At 37.3% G+C, this 16,547-nt stretch overlaps 1 protein-coding gene across 15 annotated transcripts in view; it reads right to left on the bottom strand.

Moving 5' to 3' along the window:
* Window positions 1-2,496: 2,496 nt before the first annotated feature.
* ptprt (protein tyrosine phosphatase receptor type T) overlaps window positions 2,497-16,547 on the bottom strand; it is a 294,966-nt gene continuing 280,915 nt past the window's right edge. For 14 of the 15 annotated variants that reach the window (XM_044121953.1, XM_044121954.1, XM_044121958.1 and 11 more), the window contains 7 exons: window positions 15,133-15,282; window positions 14,828-15,001; window positions 14,613-14,744; window positions 14,366-14,491; window positions 12,485-12,648; window positions 7,206-7,341; window positions 2,497-6,300 (listed from right to left, as the gene is read on the bottom strand). In XM_044121953.1, coding sequence (XP_043977888.1) covers window positions 6,247-6,300; window positions 7,206-7,341; window positions 12,485-12,648; window positions 14,366-14,491; window positions 14,613-14,744; window positions 14,828-15,001; window positions 15,133-15,282 — 936 coding nt within the window. In that variant the 3' untranslated portion in view covers window positions 2,497-6,246. The remainder of the gene's footprint in view (window positions 6,301-7,205; window positions 7,342-12,484; window positions 12,649-14,365; window positions 14,492-14,612; window positions 14,745-14,827; window positions 15,002-15,132; window positions 15,283-16,547) is intronic. The other variant, XM_044121956.1, reaches the window with a different exon arrangement.

Below are 16,547 nucleotides of genomic sequence, written 5' to 3'. Positions count from 1 at the left end.
TTCAGTGAGAGCAAATGAAATGGGCCAATTTTCGAACTCATTACAAAGTCGGCTCAGAAAAGAGGAAAGTGAGTAAAGAATGGGAGCTGATAGACGGTGACTGAGAGATGTTTGTAGGTTTCTGTGAGCCGTTAGTGGGCCGTTCTGAGCGGTGTGTGTCTGTGTGCTTTGAGGATACCTTTTTTTGATGTGCGTGTGAGCATCAACTGAGCCCAAAGCCGAACTGACAGACAGCTTCCCTCTGTGGGGCCCCTCCGTGTTTCTGATTGATCGTCATAATGCTGAGGTACAGGCCCGTCCTTGGTGCCTATGCTAATCGCAGCCTCATGCATATTTATGAGCTCCTTGGGAATCAAGCAGCTAAATAAAGGATGAGGCTGTTGGCTTGGCGCTGCGGTGATCACCGACTGATTGATTAGAAAAGCAAAAAAATCACCCTGGAAAGACCAAAGGTTTTATTTTTATCTTAGGGAAATAATGGGAAATAATGATGGTAAACCTGCTCACTTCTGATGACGTCCTGTTGGTTTTACTCGTTCCTTTTTTCAGTTTCGCTTCTTAATTTTGTTCAACTGTGTCCCCCTGATTGAACCCAGTGAGTGATGAAATATTCCTTAACCTGGTTTATTTTTCATGACTGAACTTTTCACTTTTTTCTGTTTGACAGTCCTGCTGATCCAGAAGCGAGTTACTGAATATGAAACATGGAATTGTGAAGATGGATTTTCTTCTATGGAAGCTCAGTCCTCAGGTAGGTTCCTGTATTTTTAATCACAATAACTCCGTTTCTTAAAAGCAAATGCACTTTATCACTATAATCTGTCATGTTGGCTAATTCTAATTAATTATCACTTTAAAAAATGTAATTGTGTAAAAGGATGAATATTTTTTAAGTGGGGTTAAGAACGTATTAAAAGCAGGTAATATAACTCTCTATCTGTTAGTTTTATGAAAAGGTGGCAACAACAGGTAATACCTCAGGACAGAGTGTGATGATTCAGTGTTATTATGATTGCCAGACTTGTTAACATGTTACTGTCTCCTAGTATCACCTCAAGGTAAAGGCTTGGCAAGATCCCTTAATCTTGTGATCATAAAATGTCACAATATTTCTTTTGAGTAAAATCTGCTCCCAAAACTGTCTGCAGATGGATTTGTCTGGTAAAGTATGTGATCTATTACAGGTCTTGGATATGACCTGTCATAGCATTTTATTAGCTTTTTGGAGCTAAAAAAATGTTGCATAATTCTCGGTTTCTATACCGGTAAATGAAAGATGCTTCATAGTAGATATGAAGGTGTGTGCTTGACACTAATATTGAATTGAAGCAACAATTTGTTCACATTCAGTCTTTGGTTAGTGTGGTAAAATTGTAGGAATAGAATATTTGGTTGATCATCACATGTGCAAACATTTTAATCCATTCTTGATATTTTATTAATTCAGATTCATCAAATAATTTGAGTTAAAATTAGTTTTATTTAGTTTCAGTTCAAACTAAAAGCAATCTCAGGTAACTTTACAAGTTGAGTTAATCTGTAGTCAAATATACTGTATCAAATTCAACCCAGGCTACATTTGCCTAAATACAGTCTAATCTTATATTTCCAATCTTCTGTTGTCAGTAAGCTGACAGGAGTTACCTCATCACTCCTTTGGTAATGATTCATGAGTGAAGGTTCCCACATATTTGGCCGTACTCTGCATAATCTGAGTGATACAGACTCCGCATGAACTGTGCACGGACGGTTTAAATTGCACACTGAAGCGAACCATTTGGCAACATATCTTCCTTCATTTTCCACAATCCTAATAGATGCTAGGACCTTTAGTGAGCTAATTGGACACCTAGCTCCATTTCCTGTCCATCAGGGCAGCCACTGAACACCAGTCTGTACGCCACAGACTGGCAGTTTAGCTGGGTTTAGATGATGCATTCAAACAGTCTCCAACCTTATCATGCCTGGTCATACAATTTCTGTAACTTGGTCGCAGACACCTTTCATTCATATTGGACAATTTGGAAGATGCTCTTACAGAGCAGGTTCATTTCCCTCTATCAGGGCTCCTTTTTGGAGAAAAGAGCAACAACATACAGCACATCAAGTATAAAAGCCACAGCATTTGGTCAACACAAACTTTCAAAAGCGTGTTTGTAACTCGGCCTTCACATTCTGCATCTTTGCAACTGTTTGTGCCAAATCTCAACCTTTTCAGCTTTGTGTTGAATAGAGTTTGGTGTGAACACTTTCCCAGTAAGTAAGTTGGAGGATTTTCTGCTTGGAGTTTTCATGCATGTGTGACTTATATATATATATATATATATATATATATATATATATATATATATATATATATATATATATATATATATATATATGTGTGTGTGTGTGTGTGTGTGTGTGGGTGTGTGTGTGTGTGTGTGTGTGTGTGTGTTAGAATATTAGATCTGTTATGAAACTGTAAAAAGGAACACCAGCAAGATTCCATTTAGTGTTTTGGTCCCTTTATTTACTGTTAACCACATTTCAAACAACTAAACAACCAATGAAAATGGCATCACCAGGTCTAAACAGCACTTTGCTTGACAAATAATCATCAGAGTAAGAATTTTACAAAAGAAATGTACAAATTCAGGACAAAACCTCACAATGAATGGATCAGAAATAAAATATAGTACAAGAGCCATGAATCAAGCACATAAAGTAAAATAAAGCCTCTGTAAAAATGAAAAATGGGTAAAGATTTCTGTCATTCATGCTGTCTTCAGTATAGAACTGTTATAGTCTGTCTCAATAGGTCCATAAAAAGTCCAAATGGACTCGAGCTCAGGGCAAGAAGGGAACGTAAACAAAGACTGTCATATTCTTTTATACATGTTTTACTGAGTGAGTCTTGCTGCTTTTTGATTATGAACATATTTTTGTTGATCAAATCATTCAATTATGAGAAATTTCTGTATAAAATAACCAACACAGGAATGAATTATACTTTCTGGTTCTAAAAGGCTTAAGGTAAAGTTAGGTTTGGAGGAAAATCCCTGTTTCAGTGTTAATGTTTTAGATTTCAGGAAACAAGAAAAACAAATACAGTCTACATGCTATTCCAAAACAATTGGAATCGGAACTCAAGTGTATAAAAATGCCCCAAAACCTCCACAATTATTAAAACAAATATGCCAAAATGAAGAAATTATGAGGGCTGCACAGTGGCGCAGTTGGTAGAGCTGTTGCCTTGCAGCAAGAAGGTCCTGGGTTCGATTCCCAGCCCGGGGTCTTTCTGCATGGAGTTTGCATGTTCTCCCTGTGCATGGTGGGTTCTCTCTGGGTTCTCCGGCTTCCTCCCACAGTCCAAAAACATGACTGTCAGGTTAATTGGTTTCTCTAAATTCTCCCTAGGTGTGAGTGTGTGTGCATGGTTGTTTGTCTCTGTGTTGCCCTGTGACAGACTGGCGACCTGTCCAGGGTGACCCCCGCCTCTCGCCCGGGACGCAGCTGGAGAGGAACCAGCAACCCTCCCGACCCCATTAGGGAAGAAGGGTGTAAGAAAATGGATGGATGGATAGATGAAGAAATTATACATAGATCCAATAATTTCAGTGATCACACAGACTGTTAGGAAGGAAATTCTCAGCTATTCTTCCTTACAAAGATGCTTATATTTAATTATGTTTGCAGACTTTTGTTTCGGCGAGGATTTTTTTTTTTTAAATCAAGTTGATCAAGTCTTTCACTGCTGTCATATGGGTTCATTTTTCTGCCATAATTCAAGAGCACACATTTTCAGTCCCGAAGCAGAACTTTACGTCTTCTGTTCTAAAAACTTCATATTTTTGCTTACTTATTATATTTTGAAAGCAGAACTTCATGTCTTTCGTTTCAAAACTCGTAACACTTGTACTCAAAACTCGCGCTCACAATTAGTTTCTGCTCGCTTACAAAACATGAAACTGCCTTTTGGCACAGTCACCTGGCAACCTCTCAGCCAATAGAATGAAAGTGTTGTACCGTTTGTTTCCGCTAGAAGGAAACAAACACACCCTGTGTTATTCCAAAGTCAAGCAGAGAAAGTTTCTTAAACGAGCAGAGTTCTGCGAGGAGAAAGGTTTGGGTAAACATTACAAGTTTTAAGAAAGACATGAAGTCCTGCTTTCAAAGGAAAACCTAAGCAAAAGTATTAAAAGTTTTGAGAACAAAAGACATGTAATCCTGCTTTCAGACTGAAAATGTGTGCTTTTTAAGTAACAAAACTACAGTAGCTAAAATGTTAGTTGTGCTAACGTCAATTAGATTTGTATATGCTCTGGAAGGATTACAATTCCTGAGCACAAATTTAATGTTTTCATAATTTGCATGTTGTTTAATGCCCTTAGATTAATATTTATTACTTTATTTGTCCTTTCTTTTGCATCTTTCTTGTTTGAAATAGTTATTAGAGGGGGAAAGAATGTGGGGAGAAAAAAGCAAACTGTCTGTAACATCAACAGTCTTAGCTCACTTCAAAATGAGAGCAAGAATATAAACATCTATCAACCTGAAGAATTTGTAACAGTCGATAATCCACACTTTATTCAACTGAAGGTTGGCAACTAAATTAGCTTTAAAATTTATCCAGAAAAATTTAAGTGCACTAAATGTTTTCATAGTTAGCTAAAATGCTTGAGGAAATATTATTTTGTTATTAGCGCATTAGACGTGATGCTGCTTTCCCCATTTAGCAGCTGGTTGACTACTGCATGTTTTGTACACATTTGAATCATCTTAGAACCTGGTAAAGACAAGATCATTTTTATTGTGTCCTGGTATGTAACGTCTGATAACGCCAACAGGGTGTATTTTCTCTATCCCCCGACTAAATGGGAGGGAACAGATACCTACGGTCTCTACCACCTGGAAAATTCTCTTGAGATTAAAAGAGGTTCTCTTGTAGCCTCTCTGTTTATAGGCTGAAATAATTTTCTACCCAATAAAGTCAGATTTTTTTAAACCTGCTCTCCTTTTTGCAGAGTAAAAATAAATGTGAACCATATCTTTGTAATTTAGATGATTAGAAAGTGGAGGGTTGAAACTGAAACTTCACCTCTAAAACCTTAGAGCATGGCTTAATAATTGGACGGAAATCAAGGACACTTAACAGAGTAAATTTCTTTCTGATCCGATTTGGTGAGCACGTATCTTAAATGGATCAAATCCATCTTTCATTGCAAAAATAGTGCGAAAAAGGTTTCCTCTCTCCATATTTACACCTTTCCACAGGCTAATGCTGCTCAACTGAGCTCAAAGTGTCACACATGCAAATGCATCACCAACAGTTGGACGGACGCAAAATTCTTTCCAAAAAAGATACTTTTTTTAACGCAACAATCAAGCACCCGGATCCTGTTCCAGCAGCTGAAAAAGCAAAATGCAAAATATAAAAAAATCTTATTTTCACACATGTACAGGCTGTAGAAAGAAAACGCACCAAATTATAAATGAATGAAAATGACAAACAGCTTTTCAGAGCTGCAGTGAAATAATTTTGTTGTGGTGTTTGTTTGTTTGACTGTGGTTGCCTTATCTTATTTACAGAAAGAGAGGATGCACACTGGAAGACTCACTTTTCATCATTGTACAGAGCCAGACAGAGAAAAAGTTCAGAGTTGCTTTGGCCTTCAAAGGTAGGACATGTTGATCCATGTCCTGCAGTTTTTGTATTCTGACCTGGTAAACCTAATTTTGTTGCATTAGTAACAGTTTGTTTTAGTCAAAGAGCAAATGTGCTATAAAAAATTGTATTTCTTTTATTTTAACCTGACTTTCATTCTGTGAAATCTTCCAGTGTGCTTCGAGCCTTCAGAGGGAGACAACATTCAAGGCGTAGAATATATCTAAAAAGGAAATACTGTACATTAGTCACATCACAGCCTGGCAGAGAGGAAAGAGAAAGAAAACAAAGGGAAAAAAATTTGCTTTTTTTTTTAAACATCTCAATTTTTTAACATAATTTCTCTTTATACAAGCATGTAAAGTCCATTGTTTTGCTGAAGCAAATGCATTCACAAAACAATGAGTGTGTTTGTTGGCGGCTTTCCCCCCATCCTCTGTACAGGTCACAGGCGCACCAAAAGGATGCACACACACACACACACACACACACGCATACACACACACTCTCCCAGGTTGAGTTCAGATCAACAGGAGGCTGTTTTTCACTCTGTGTGTCTCAGTGTAGCTTTGAGAAAAACGGGAGGCGTCTGCAGCGGATCAGAAGGAGTTCAGAGCCTCTAAAGCCACTTCATAGCAGAACTTGTACTGTTCCTGAGGAGAAGAAGAATCAAAGGAGAATCAGTCATCACGTTGTTTTTAATCTGAACATTTCATAAATTCAACTTGAACTACAAAAGTTAAAAAAGTGTTAGTGGATAGCTGATTAAAACAATATAAACAATATAAAAGCATCATTTTTTGTTAAAACATTGTTTTTGTCTTTTAGGAAGCATCTGTCTTATCTAAAATTAGAAAAGAAAACTTCTTGGCTGCAGAAGAACAACTATAATCTAAACATGCCAGGAGTATGGATAAATTTGTAAAATAAAAAAAAAATTAAAATAAAAAAAATAATGAAATATGTCTGTTATGTTTCTGGAGTAAAAAAATGGCCTTTGAGGCATAAATAAGGAGATAAACCATAAAATGACAATTACTGTTTATAAAAGGGCATAGATGATCAGTTTAATACCTTGACCAATAAATTGCTCTTATTCATGAACTCATGACCTTATACCAAGTATTGAAAAGTTACTTTTTTACATTAAAAAAGCTTTTATAAGAGTCATTACCTTGGATGTGAACATCCTGACTTCACAGCTCTGCTCTGATTTTCCATTAAAACTCATTTTCCTATTATTCTCCGTTTTGTTTATATTCTACCTTGAAGTTGCTGTATTAGTGAGTTTTGCACAAAACTCAGCTTTCATTTTGTGCTCTAACTAAAAGCATTTGGTGAGAATGTAAAAATTAATTTGACTAATTGAATTTGCAATGTCTCTTTGGTCATAACTCAAGGTTTTGATTGTACAACCATTGAGGGTCATGATAATTCAAACATTTTGCATCTGTCTTACTTTGCAAATTAGCTTTAAATGTAACACTAACTCTAAATACTTTAGTCAGGTTTTACTAAAGTTAGCTGGTATTCTGTCCAGATGCTCCCTAATTCTCACCATCGTCTCCACCATGTTTGTCTTGTTGTTCCTCAGTGTCTTGACTGTGTGGAAAACATCCACAATGTTCTGCTGCTGGATCATCTCATTGATGCTGCAGATGGCACAAAACGTTCCAGATCGTCCTCCACCAGTGCTGCAGAGCAGAAGGATGAGACCGAAGATCTTTATCAGCAACACTCATAAACCAACCGGAGGCGCCTGTAAGTACTCTGAAAATCATCAAATGTCACAAATAGAACAAGTTGTACAAAACATCAGATGATAAAATGAAAAATAGATGTCTTTTTTTTTTTATACTGAACAAAAATATAAACGCTCCATGTCAAATATTGTTGCCATGTGGAGTTAGCAACTGCAAATGAGAATTTGCTGACATTTTGTTGCACAAAAGTAATATTTCTCTTGATTTGGGTATAATTTTTAATCCAACCTGCTGTCAGTGGGCATTACGCAGTGAGCTGTTTTTTTTACCTATTAGTACATGGGTGGGGAATGTCCAGACAGAATGAGCAACAACTGGATAATCCCTGGACTGGTGACAATAAAAGGCCCCAAAATGTAAAATTTTGTCACAAGTTGTAAAACCTCAGATGTCTCAAGTTATGCGGGGGCGTGCCATTGGCATGTTGGATGCAGGGATGTCCACCAGAGGAGTAGCTGCACGGCTCAATGTCCATTATCGGACAATAGGTCGTTTAAGAGGTTGTTTCCAACAGACTGGCACTACTGCAAATCAACCTCATCCTCGTTCGCCACGTGTGACCACTCCAGCACAAGATGGCCACATCCGGTTCGTTCATCTGCAGGATCGGCTGAGACCAGTGACACACACAGCTGATGAGACTGTTGGTCTGCACAACAGACGCATCAAACCTCCGAATGTCCGTAACGGCCGATGAGAAGCCAACTGGGTCAGAATCAATTCCTCAACCCCTGTCATGTTCAAAGGACTGTCAATTCGCTACAAATGGCCATAACACTGTTATCAATGCCGATATGAATATATATATATATATATGTATATATATTGCGTAACCCAAATGTTCATAAAACTCTTTGACATGGGGCATTTATATTTTTGTTCAGAGTATTTTCACTGAAATATTTTTATTTGGCTTTTTTTGCAGCCATTATGAGCACTTTATAATTATGTCCTTACATTCAACAAAATGTTTTAAAATCTATTAAATTAATTAATCAGAATTAATAGCTTAAGTCCCAGCCCTAATTGATGTTGACATACATTCACCCAACTCTTTTAGTTAGTGGTGCAGAGACAGAGCAAGTCTCTGCACCACCAAGTCATTTGGCACCAAGGCTGAGGCCAAATGCCACCTGGATAATGATTAGCTGAAGCTACTTTCTGTGTAAAATATTAAAGCCAGGAGTGATTCAGCTCCTGTATCCTTAGCTTAGATAGTGTCAAACTAACAGAAGCCTTAAATAATTCTTTTTTGTTGTGAGGCATGTGTAATTTTCCAGCTTTGTTTCAGAAAGCGATGCAACACCTCAGGTCCTCTCTGCTTTGAGACCAGATTTAGAATGCAAAGGTTTTCCTTTAGCAATTCTTCGCCTACTTCTTGTGTTTTTTTTTGTTTTTTTTTTGTTTTCCTGCTTTGGGATAAAAATTAACATGAAGGTGCAGGAGAATATTTTAAATACATTTTGCAATAGTGTTTTAGGTTTATAACTTAGGGGTAAAATACATGAATATGATTAACCTAATTACTGAAGAACAAGAAGCAGGAAAGCTGATTTGATTTAAAACAGGTCAGGACTCGAGTGGCCAGTAGGGTCAAGACAACTGAATAACTTTCATACTATAATCGGATATGTATGAGAAAAGTCCAGTACTGTGCATATCTAAAAGTACTAGAAATCTAATTAAAGCCACAGAGAATTTCATTTCCAAACTGTTCCTTACATCTGAATTAGTATTTATACTGGTAATTAGGTCCCAGAAATCAAAAGTTATGAATATTTTTGTTTCCTGGCTGTTGTTTTAGGTTGTACTTGAATCCACATGGATGTTTTTGGATTACTCTGATGCTACTCAGTAAAATTAGCAAAGGTAAAAACCAGACTCTGTCTGACTCCTGTTGGGAAAATGAACTGATAGAAACGTATTGTATAATAAATTTCTTATTTAAACCTTGTTTTCTCTGAAAGGTTTTACAAAATGTTAGTTTAGATGCTGGACACACTCAGTGTGCACCGACCTCTGACTTTTACCTTTCTACTATATTTAAAATAGCGGGTAGCAAACTTTCAGTAATTTTTTAACATATTTTTACTAATGATAAGAAAATAAAGTCTGATTAATAATATACCTTCAAATAACATGAGCTTCCTGATGTTATGGTCCATCTTATAGGAATGAGTAGGAGTTAATCCACCAAAGTACTTCAGTGTAAAAGATTACAATAAATCATTTTTACCATAGAAGGCACCAAACGTATGGTGAGCAAAATAAAATGATTTATCAACAGCTGGTGGAATCATGGAGACCAACAACCAGATGAAAATGGTGATTACTGTTTAGGTTGTGATTATTGTGGAGTTAACACATCCAGTAAACATGGATTTTGATATTTAATGCAAAATAAACATTATCAGGCAGCAGAGTGGAATGTGTTCAATGTGACTCAACAGGCATTAGTGGTACACATAATTCATGGTGGTTGAAGTGAATTGGCATCAATACTCTGCAAACGTTTACTTTAAATCCATCACAAATAAAACAGAACATCATTTTTTAAAGTCTTGTTAGCAGTGAAATGACTGGACTGTTTCTGTGAGCTGCTTGTGATGCAGTCGCTACTCAGAGCGTCAAAGCTTCTGATAAATCCAGTCATTTTCATACATATTTAATGCAAACAGGATCTTGTCTTTAAGAGGGTCTCAACTTGCAAAGCTAGTTTCAAACATTAAGGTGTTATTTACTGGGACAAAACAGAATCATATTTTTGTTGCTCTGCTTTATCTAACATATACTTTGATGAAACTCAGTGCTTCCTTCTTCTATCCTCCAAAGACTCAGTTTTATTTGCTTAAACTGAAACATGAAGAGCAGTGGAGTAAATTTTCACCTGCTGCTAATTGAATCATCATCTTTTATCATTATTATTACTGATGTTACAGAGGAGTAAAATCAATCGCTTTGTTTGATTATCAGTGTCTTCACAGAAGCAATTCATTTTCCTGTATTAAGCTCAAAGGTATTTCCAGATTGAACTTTTAACTGGAAGTGAAACTCTAGCCAAGTGACCTTAACTTTTATTTAATCTGTAGAATAAAAATGAATCATTTCTAGATTTATACCTAATTTTATGGATATTATATTGACTAATTTCACCTAGAGGACCTGACAGCAGTTTCTGCAGTTGGATCTCGTTCCTCTAACAGTTGGGAGACGTTGCCTGGAAGAGAACGTCTGTGGATGGTGTGTATCCCTGTTAGGTTTCTTTTAATCTGCTTCCTATTTTTTTCATCTGCTGTTTTACTTCCTCATTTGTTCTGCTCAGATGAATTTTTTATGGAGCTCGGCAGAGTTTGTGAATTTGAGTGTGTGTAATCAGCCTGTTACCAACAGTGTTATAAATTTCAAAAGTGGACATTGAAGGATTGTTTTACTGCATGAGCTGTAACACAACAACAGAAGCACCTCCAACCAGTAAAGATAAATGATCTGTGTAATTTGTTGCAGTGTTGGCGCAGAAGATTACAGTTTTTCTTTTTTGAAGCTGTGCATAAGGATGAAATTGCTATTAAATGAATCAGAACCAAGTTTGTAAACTGCATTTCTGAGCTGATATTTAAAGGGAAACTTACATTTTTAAAAATCTGATAGTGTGGAGCACTTGTTGATAGCACAATGAGCTTAGAGAAAAATGAATTTAATACATCAGAAAGTAAAAGTTAATGTTTCCACACAAACTAACTTGTCTGACTGTGAGTCTGTTTGTTGCATCAGTCCGCCTGGTTTGAGCCTCTTCGTTCTGCTGGGATAAACTGAAGGCTATCGAGACCAGAGGATCTGCACCGTTTGATGGTCATGTTTTTTTCTCTAATTTATTTTTGGAAACTTAACTAATCCAAATCTATTGGGTTTATATGTTGTTTTCTAAGGCTAAAGCTGCTTTTTGGGCCCAAGAAGTCAGAATCCCAGCTGCAGGAATCGTATTGACTACTGATGATTTCTTCACAGAACCCCGATTCTAAATCATTCCTTTAAGTTGTTGGACTACTCCAGCTGTGGGGATCAACAAACTGCATGTTTTAGATGTTTTCCTGTCTGACTTGGTTGCTTCAACACAGGAATGGTGAATTGTTCTGGTCCGTCACACAGAAACACTGTTTTAAAACTCTGAAATTAAACTTTTTGAAAATGATGAAATTGTAGCTTTACTTTGCTTCGTTCAGACTTTTCAATGTTATCAGGTGATTCTGAACCCATCCAAACACTGAACAAATACAGATAGATGTGTGGAGGTGCCATGATTTTCTACAGATGAACAGAAACAAACTAAAGTTATTATCTTTGGACCTAAAAAGGAACCATCTAGAGTCAACGTACAGCTTCACTTAGTACAGCTGGAAACTAAAGATCAGGCCCAAAAATGTAGATTTGCTTAATGACTTTGAAGATGGCATTTGACAAAATGTAATATTTATTGCTTGTTTCATAACTGGTTACTGTGTTATGTTTTTATGATGTAAAGCATTTTGAGCTGCCCTATTGCTGAAATGTTGCTACTAACAGTAAAGCATCATGACTGGGATTATTATTTTCCTTAGCATCAAACTAAAAGCTTCTCACCGCATCTTAATTATTAAACCACATATGAATACGTTCTACACTCTGACAGACTTCTGTAATATGGCAGAAACAAAGTTAAACCACTACATTTGAGACACACTTCAGGTTTTAGATTTCTCACAATCCAACAACAAATTATCTTTAGCTCTAACAATTAGCTGTAACAATTAGTTTTTAGTCCTCAACTCAGCCAATCTGTTGTTCAAGTCCTGAACTTTGCCTGTTTGAAAACTATTCATAAAGTTGCTGAGTTAAGTGTCAGCAACATTTTCAGAAAATTTTATTAGTAATTGAGTGATAATTTTTTGTAAGACAGCTAAGTGCTGGTTCAGGTGTATAAACGTAATCTTTTGTCTTGTTTGGGTTAGAAAACGGTCCAGTTTAATCTGAATAACATTTAAAATCCCTTTAAATGCTTAAAGATTTTTGTGTCTTTGTTTTGTCTCCCTGTACTCACAGGCAGTGCACCACAGTCCTCCCGTCTCCTCCGTCGTACTGCTCCTGCCACTTGGCCAACCTCCTGACCAACTGGAGGATGGAGCGCTTAGAAAGAGGCGTGTCCCTGTAGGCCGGCCAGCCAATGAACTGAAAGTGCTGCACCAGGCGGTAACCGTCCTGAGGCTGTGAAGAAAGGTGAGAATTTAAAGATTGTTAATGCAACAATGAACATTTTTGTTTTAGAAAGCAGCTGTGCACCTAAAATATTTAAAGCTGCAAAAGTTGAAGAATCAGTAAAAAAAAAAAAAAATTAACTAGAGGAGGTCACAAAAGATGCTTCTTTTGTCTTTGTTTTTTGATCAAATGTACGTAAAAGAAAATTTAACTTGATTCAATTTATATTAGAATTAAATTGTCACAGTGCCAGTGGCACAATTACCATTACCAAGCCCCTGTTATGTATGGTGGAGGATGTATGATGCTGTGGGCTGTTTATTCTTCCAAAGATCAGAGCAGTTTAACCTAATACCTGGTGTTTTTTGTCAGTAAATTGAAAATGTGGTGAGTACAAAGCAGGACGACTGAATACCATTTAACTGATAACTTTACTAAAACAACTATTTAATGTAGAATTCATTTCTGCTGAGTAAATCTGCTCAATCTAATAAAAACCTGAATCAGTGATAGACAATAAAATGTATTTTATTTTATTCCTACACATCCCGGTTGATCCAGACCTGCTGGTTTACTTCTCTCACCTTTTTGTCTGTCTTCTCTCTTTCTAACTAATTTGTATATTTTATATCCTTTTCCTCTTTTCCCTCTTTCACAGTTTCCCTCATTTGATGGCTTAGTGGTTGGTACTTCAGACTCTAGCAGAGTGAGATGTGCTGTTATGGCGATGATATGAGCCATTTCACACTACACTGGTGATGTGTTTGAGAGAGGAAGAGAGAGAGAACATAGAGAAGAGGTGGGAGGAGAGTTCACTAAGCGCTATAGGAGCTCACAGACGAGAGGGCAGCACTGGAGTTGTACCGTCATGGATGAGATGAGAAGGGAGTAACAAAAGGAAGTGAGGCAGATGGAAAGCAGGGAAAGGTGAAGAAAAAGTCTCATCCTAAAGAACGCCCTTTCAAAAGTCGATCAAGGAGAACAAAGATCTGAACCAGCTCTACTTCAAACTAGAGCTGCAACTAACTATTCATTTAAAAATTTTAATATTAGAAACACAGAAATGTGCTAGTAAGTGAGTAATTTAATTCCTTTTTTAAGTGAGAAAACTAACATTTTCTTACGTAAAATGAAATAATATAGTTTTTCTTGCATGTACATTTGATCATTTGATCAGCAAAGAATATATCAGCAGCTAAAAAAAAATACTTTTAATAATGTGGAAAAACTCAGGCATTTCTGCTGAACTTATCAGTGCAGTGTAGAGCTAATCTGGTGTTTTATTCATTTAAATGCTGTATTTATAGAAATATGTATTCAATTACTGCTCTGATCTGTTCTGTTCTTTCAGCAGATTGTCTTTTTTTAGTCTGTATAATTCAGTTAACAATTATTCAGTTAATAAAAGAATCAACTAATTTAGTAATCAATTAATCACAATTAATCCGATTAATCATTTTAGCAATATCTCAAATGCTGCATGATGTATAAAATACAAACCAGGCCTCAGTTTCTTTTCAAATAAAATCATTTTCTTTTGACCTTTGGCATCTATTCTGCCTAAACCTGAGTTGGTTTCCAGGTCAGAACATTTTTCTGTTATCTCATCTCAATAAATAAGAGCAGCATCTTTAAACCAAATGTGGCGATGTGAAGAATGCAGGAGCTGCTTTAAAATGTTACTGCAGTAACATGGTGGATTAACAAAAAGGAAAACTCTGGATACCCGGGCCATGTTGCAGATCCTGAAGATTCGGTTGATGATGTCTTCATCGATGTCCGCTGATATGAACTCCACTTGAATCGGGCCGTAACAGCATGAGTTCTTCTCCGGCCAGTACTGCATACATAACTATAACATCAGAAGAGACAGGCTCTACAACCTCAATGCCTTTAGAACATTATTTATTCAATCTGACATGTTCTGCCAGTAGATGGCCGCACTCCTAAAAAAGTAGTGCATATTGTTGTACCTGTGCTGCATCCATCTCATTCAGCATGACAATGGAGGAGCAGTTGTAGTCAAACACCAGCCGCCAGAAGTCCCCCATGGTGTTTGGCAAAGGATGCTGGGTAACAATGAAGGCTGCTGGCTGTTTGTGGCTCTGGAAGGTTAATGTGGTCTTTGGGTAAATGGTAACCAGAACACTGAAGTTATGAAGAACATCAGAAGTATGTTTAAACTTACATCCATTAATGCAGCGTTGATGTAGTTGGAGCTCTCTCCATCAACAGATATGAGAAAAGGCAGACATCTGTCAGCAGACAGAACGTCCATACTGCGGTTCTTATCATGGTTCCGGGGCAGTAAGCCCACGCTGCAGTCTTCTGGACGAACTCTAGGTGTCACTATATTCAGCGTCTATCAGATCCATAAACAATAAATTAAATCGTTACGATCCAGCTAAAAAAAAGCACATTCTTGAATTTAAGGGAAAAGACTTTTATGCCTTTTTGTGAAGTCTTGAAACAAAAACTTTTCCATGGACTCACCTGGAACTCATCTTTAATCTGGCTGGAGTTGGTCTGTGGATCCAGTCTGCTGATATTGTAGTAAACCGCTCTGAACTCGCACACTGGAATCGCTGTGTTCCCACATAGACATGCTTCCAAGATGGCGTCATGAACAAACACATACTGCTCCTGCAACACCAACAAAAGAAAGTCTGGGTTGTCTTGGTGTTTTCCTGTCTCCTGACTTGGTGAACAAACAGCTGCTCAGCCTTGAACTCTGTTCCACTTGTTTGGAGCAGCAACAAATGTCACTTGTTGAGTAAACGATGCAGTTTTGGCCCAGCAGCATTTTCAACACTCCATCAAAAGTAAGCAAACTAGGAACTCAGTTTCTGTTTGTTTATGCATATAAATACATAATTTGCATTCTACTGCTGTTACGGCAGACTAAGACAGAATAGATGGAGCAGGGAGTGTTGCGGTGCATTGGTTCTTTATGGTGAAGTTTGGCCTTTCTTGTCTGAATCCCTAAACCCTCAGGTGTGAGCTGCAGCATTCAAAGTGCATACTAATTCACAGCTGGCTGTTTTATCTTGTGTCAGTTCAGTTTTTTTGTTCGTGTCCCACACGTGTTTGTCTGCAGCTTCTCCCATTTTCAATTGCTTCCACTGTTATCACTCAGCTTCTGTCTCTGCTGAATTTTGATTTGTTGCCCTTCGAGTGGAGAGGCGAGTTTAAAAGCATTATCAAAGTGACCTCTGTTGGTCATTACCTACTTCAGTGGCATTCAAATACACATTCACATGCAGAAACGCACGCGCAAGCAGATGAGTGATACACACACACTTTTCTCTGTGCCTTTTAAAAGATTAATTGCTTTGTGTTGTGCGGAGCAGGATTATAATAGAGGCGAACTGCTTCTACGCTGACACAAATTGCTCCCACAGATTTAAAAAGGCAGGGCAGGATGCATTTAGCTTGGTTTCAAGAGGCACACACACAAAAAGCTAGCAGTAACAGCACTGTTGTCATCATAACAGAGAAAACCCCCCATGTGATGCTCTGGGTGGGTTTCATGAACCAAACACTTCTCTAACGCATTCAAAAGTCGTTTAGTCTTGAAGCATAAAGCAAGTCAGGCTGTTCTTTCTCTAATGGTGGAAAAGTTCTTTTTTTTTTGGAAGCACACTATTTTCATTAAAGGCACAAACAAAGCAGGGGCAGGATGGATTAGATGGGCTTAGAGTAGCTTAGAAAGAAAATGAATACCTCTGTTCCAAAATGACACGGCCAACAGTTGCAACCCGTCTCACTAATAGTGACTGATCAGGCTCATTTAGAGCTGCTGAATAAACAGTGGAGAACAAAGACTCTAACTGTCGATGTTGGCTCACAAAAATGACTCTTGAGGAAATCTGTGGTGGCTTACGGACATTAAACCAACAATATCAGGT

Source organism: Gambusia affinis, linkage group LG07, assembly GCF_019740435.1.
Source record: "Gambusia affinis linkage group LG07, SWU_Gaff_1.0, whole genome shotgun sequence".
Lineage (NCBI taxonomy): Eukaryota > Metazoa > Chordata > Actinopteri > Cyprinodontiformes > Poeciliidae > Gambusia > Gambusia affinis.
Note: the sequence above shows the minus strand (reverse complement) of the source record. Positions and strands in the feature narration are given on the sequence as shown.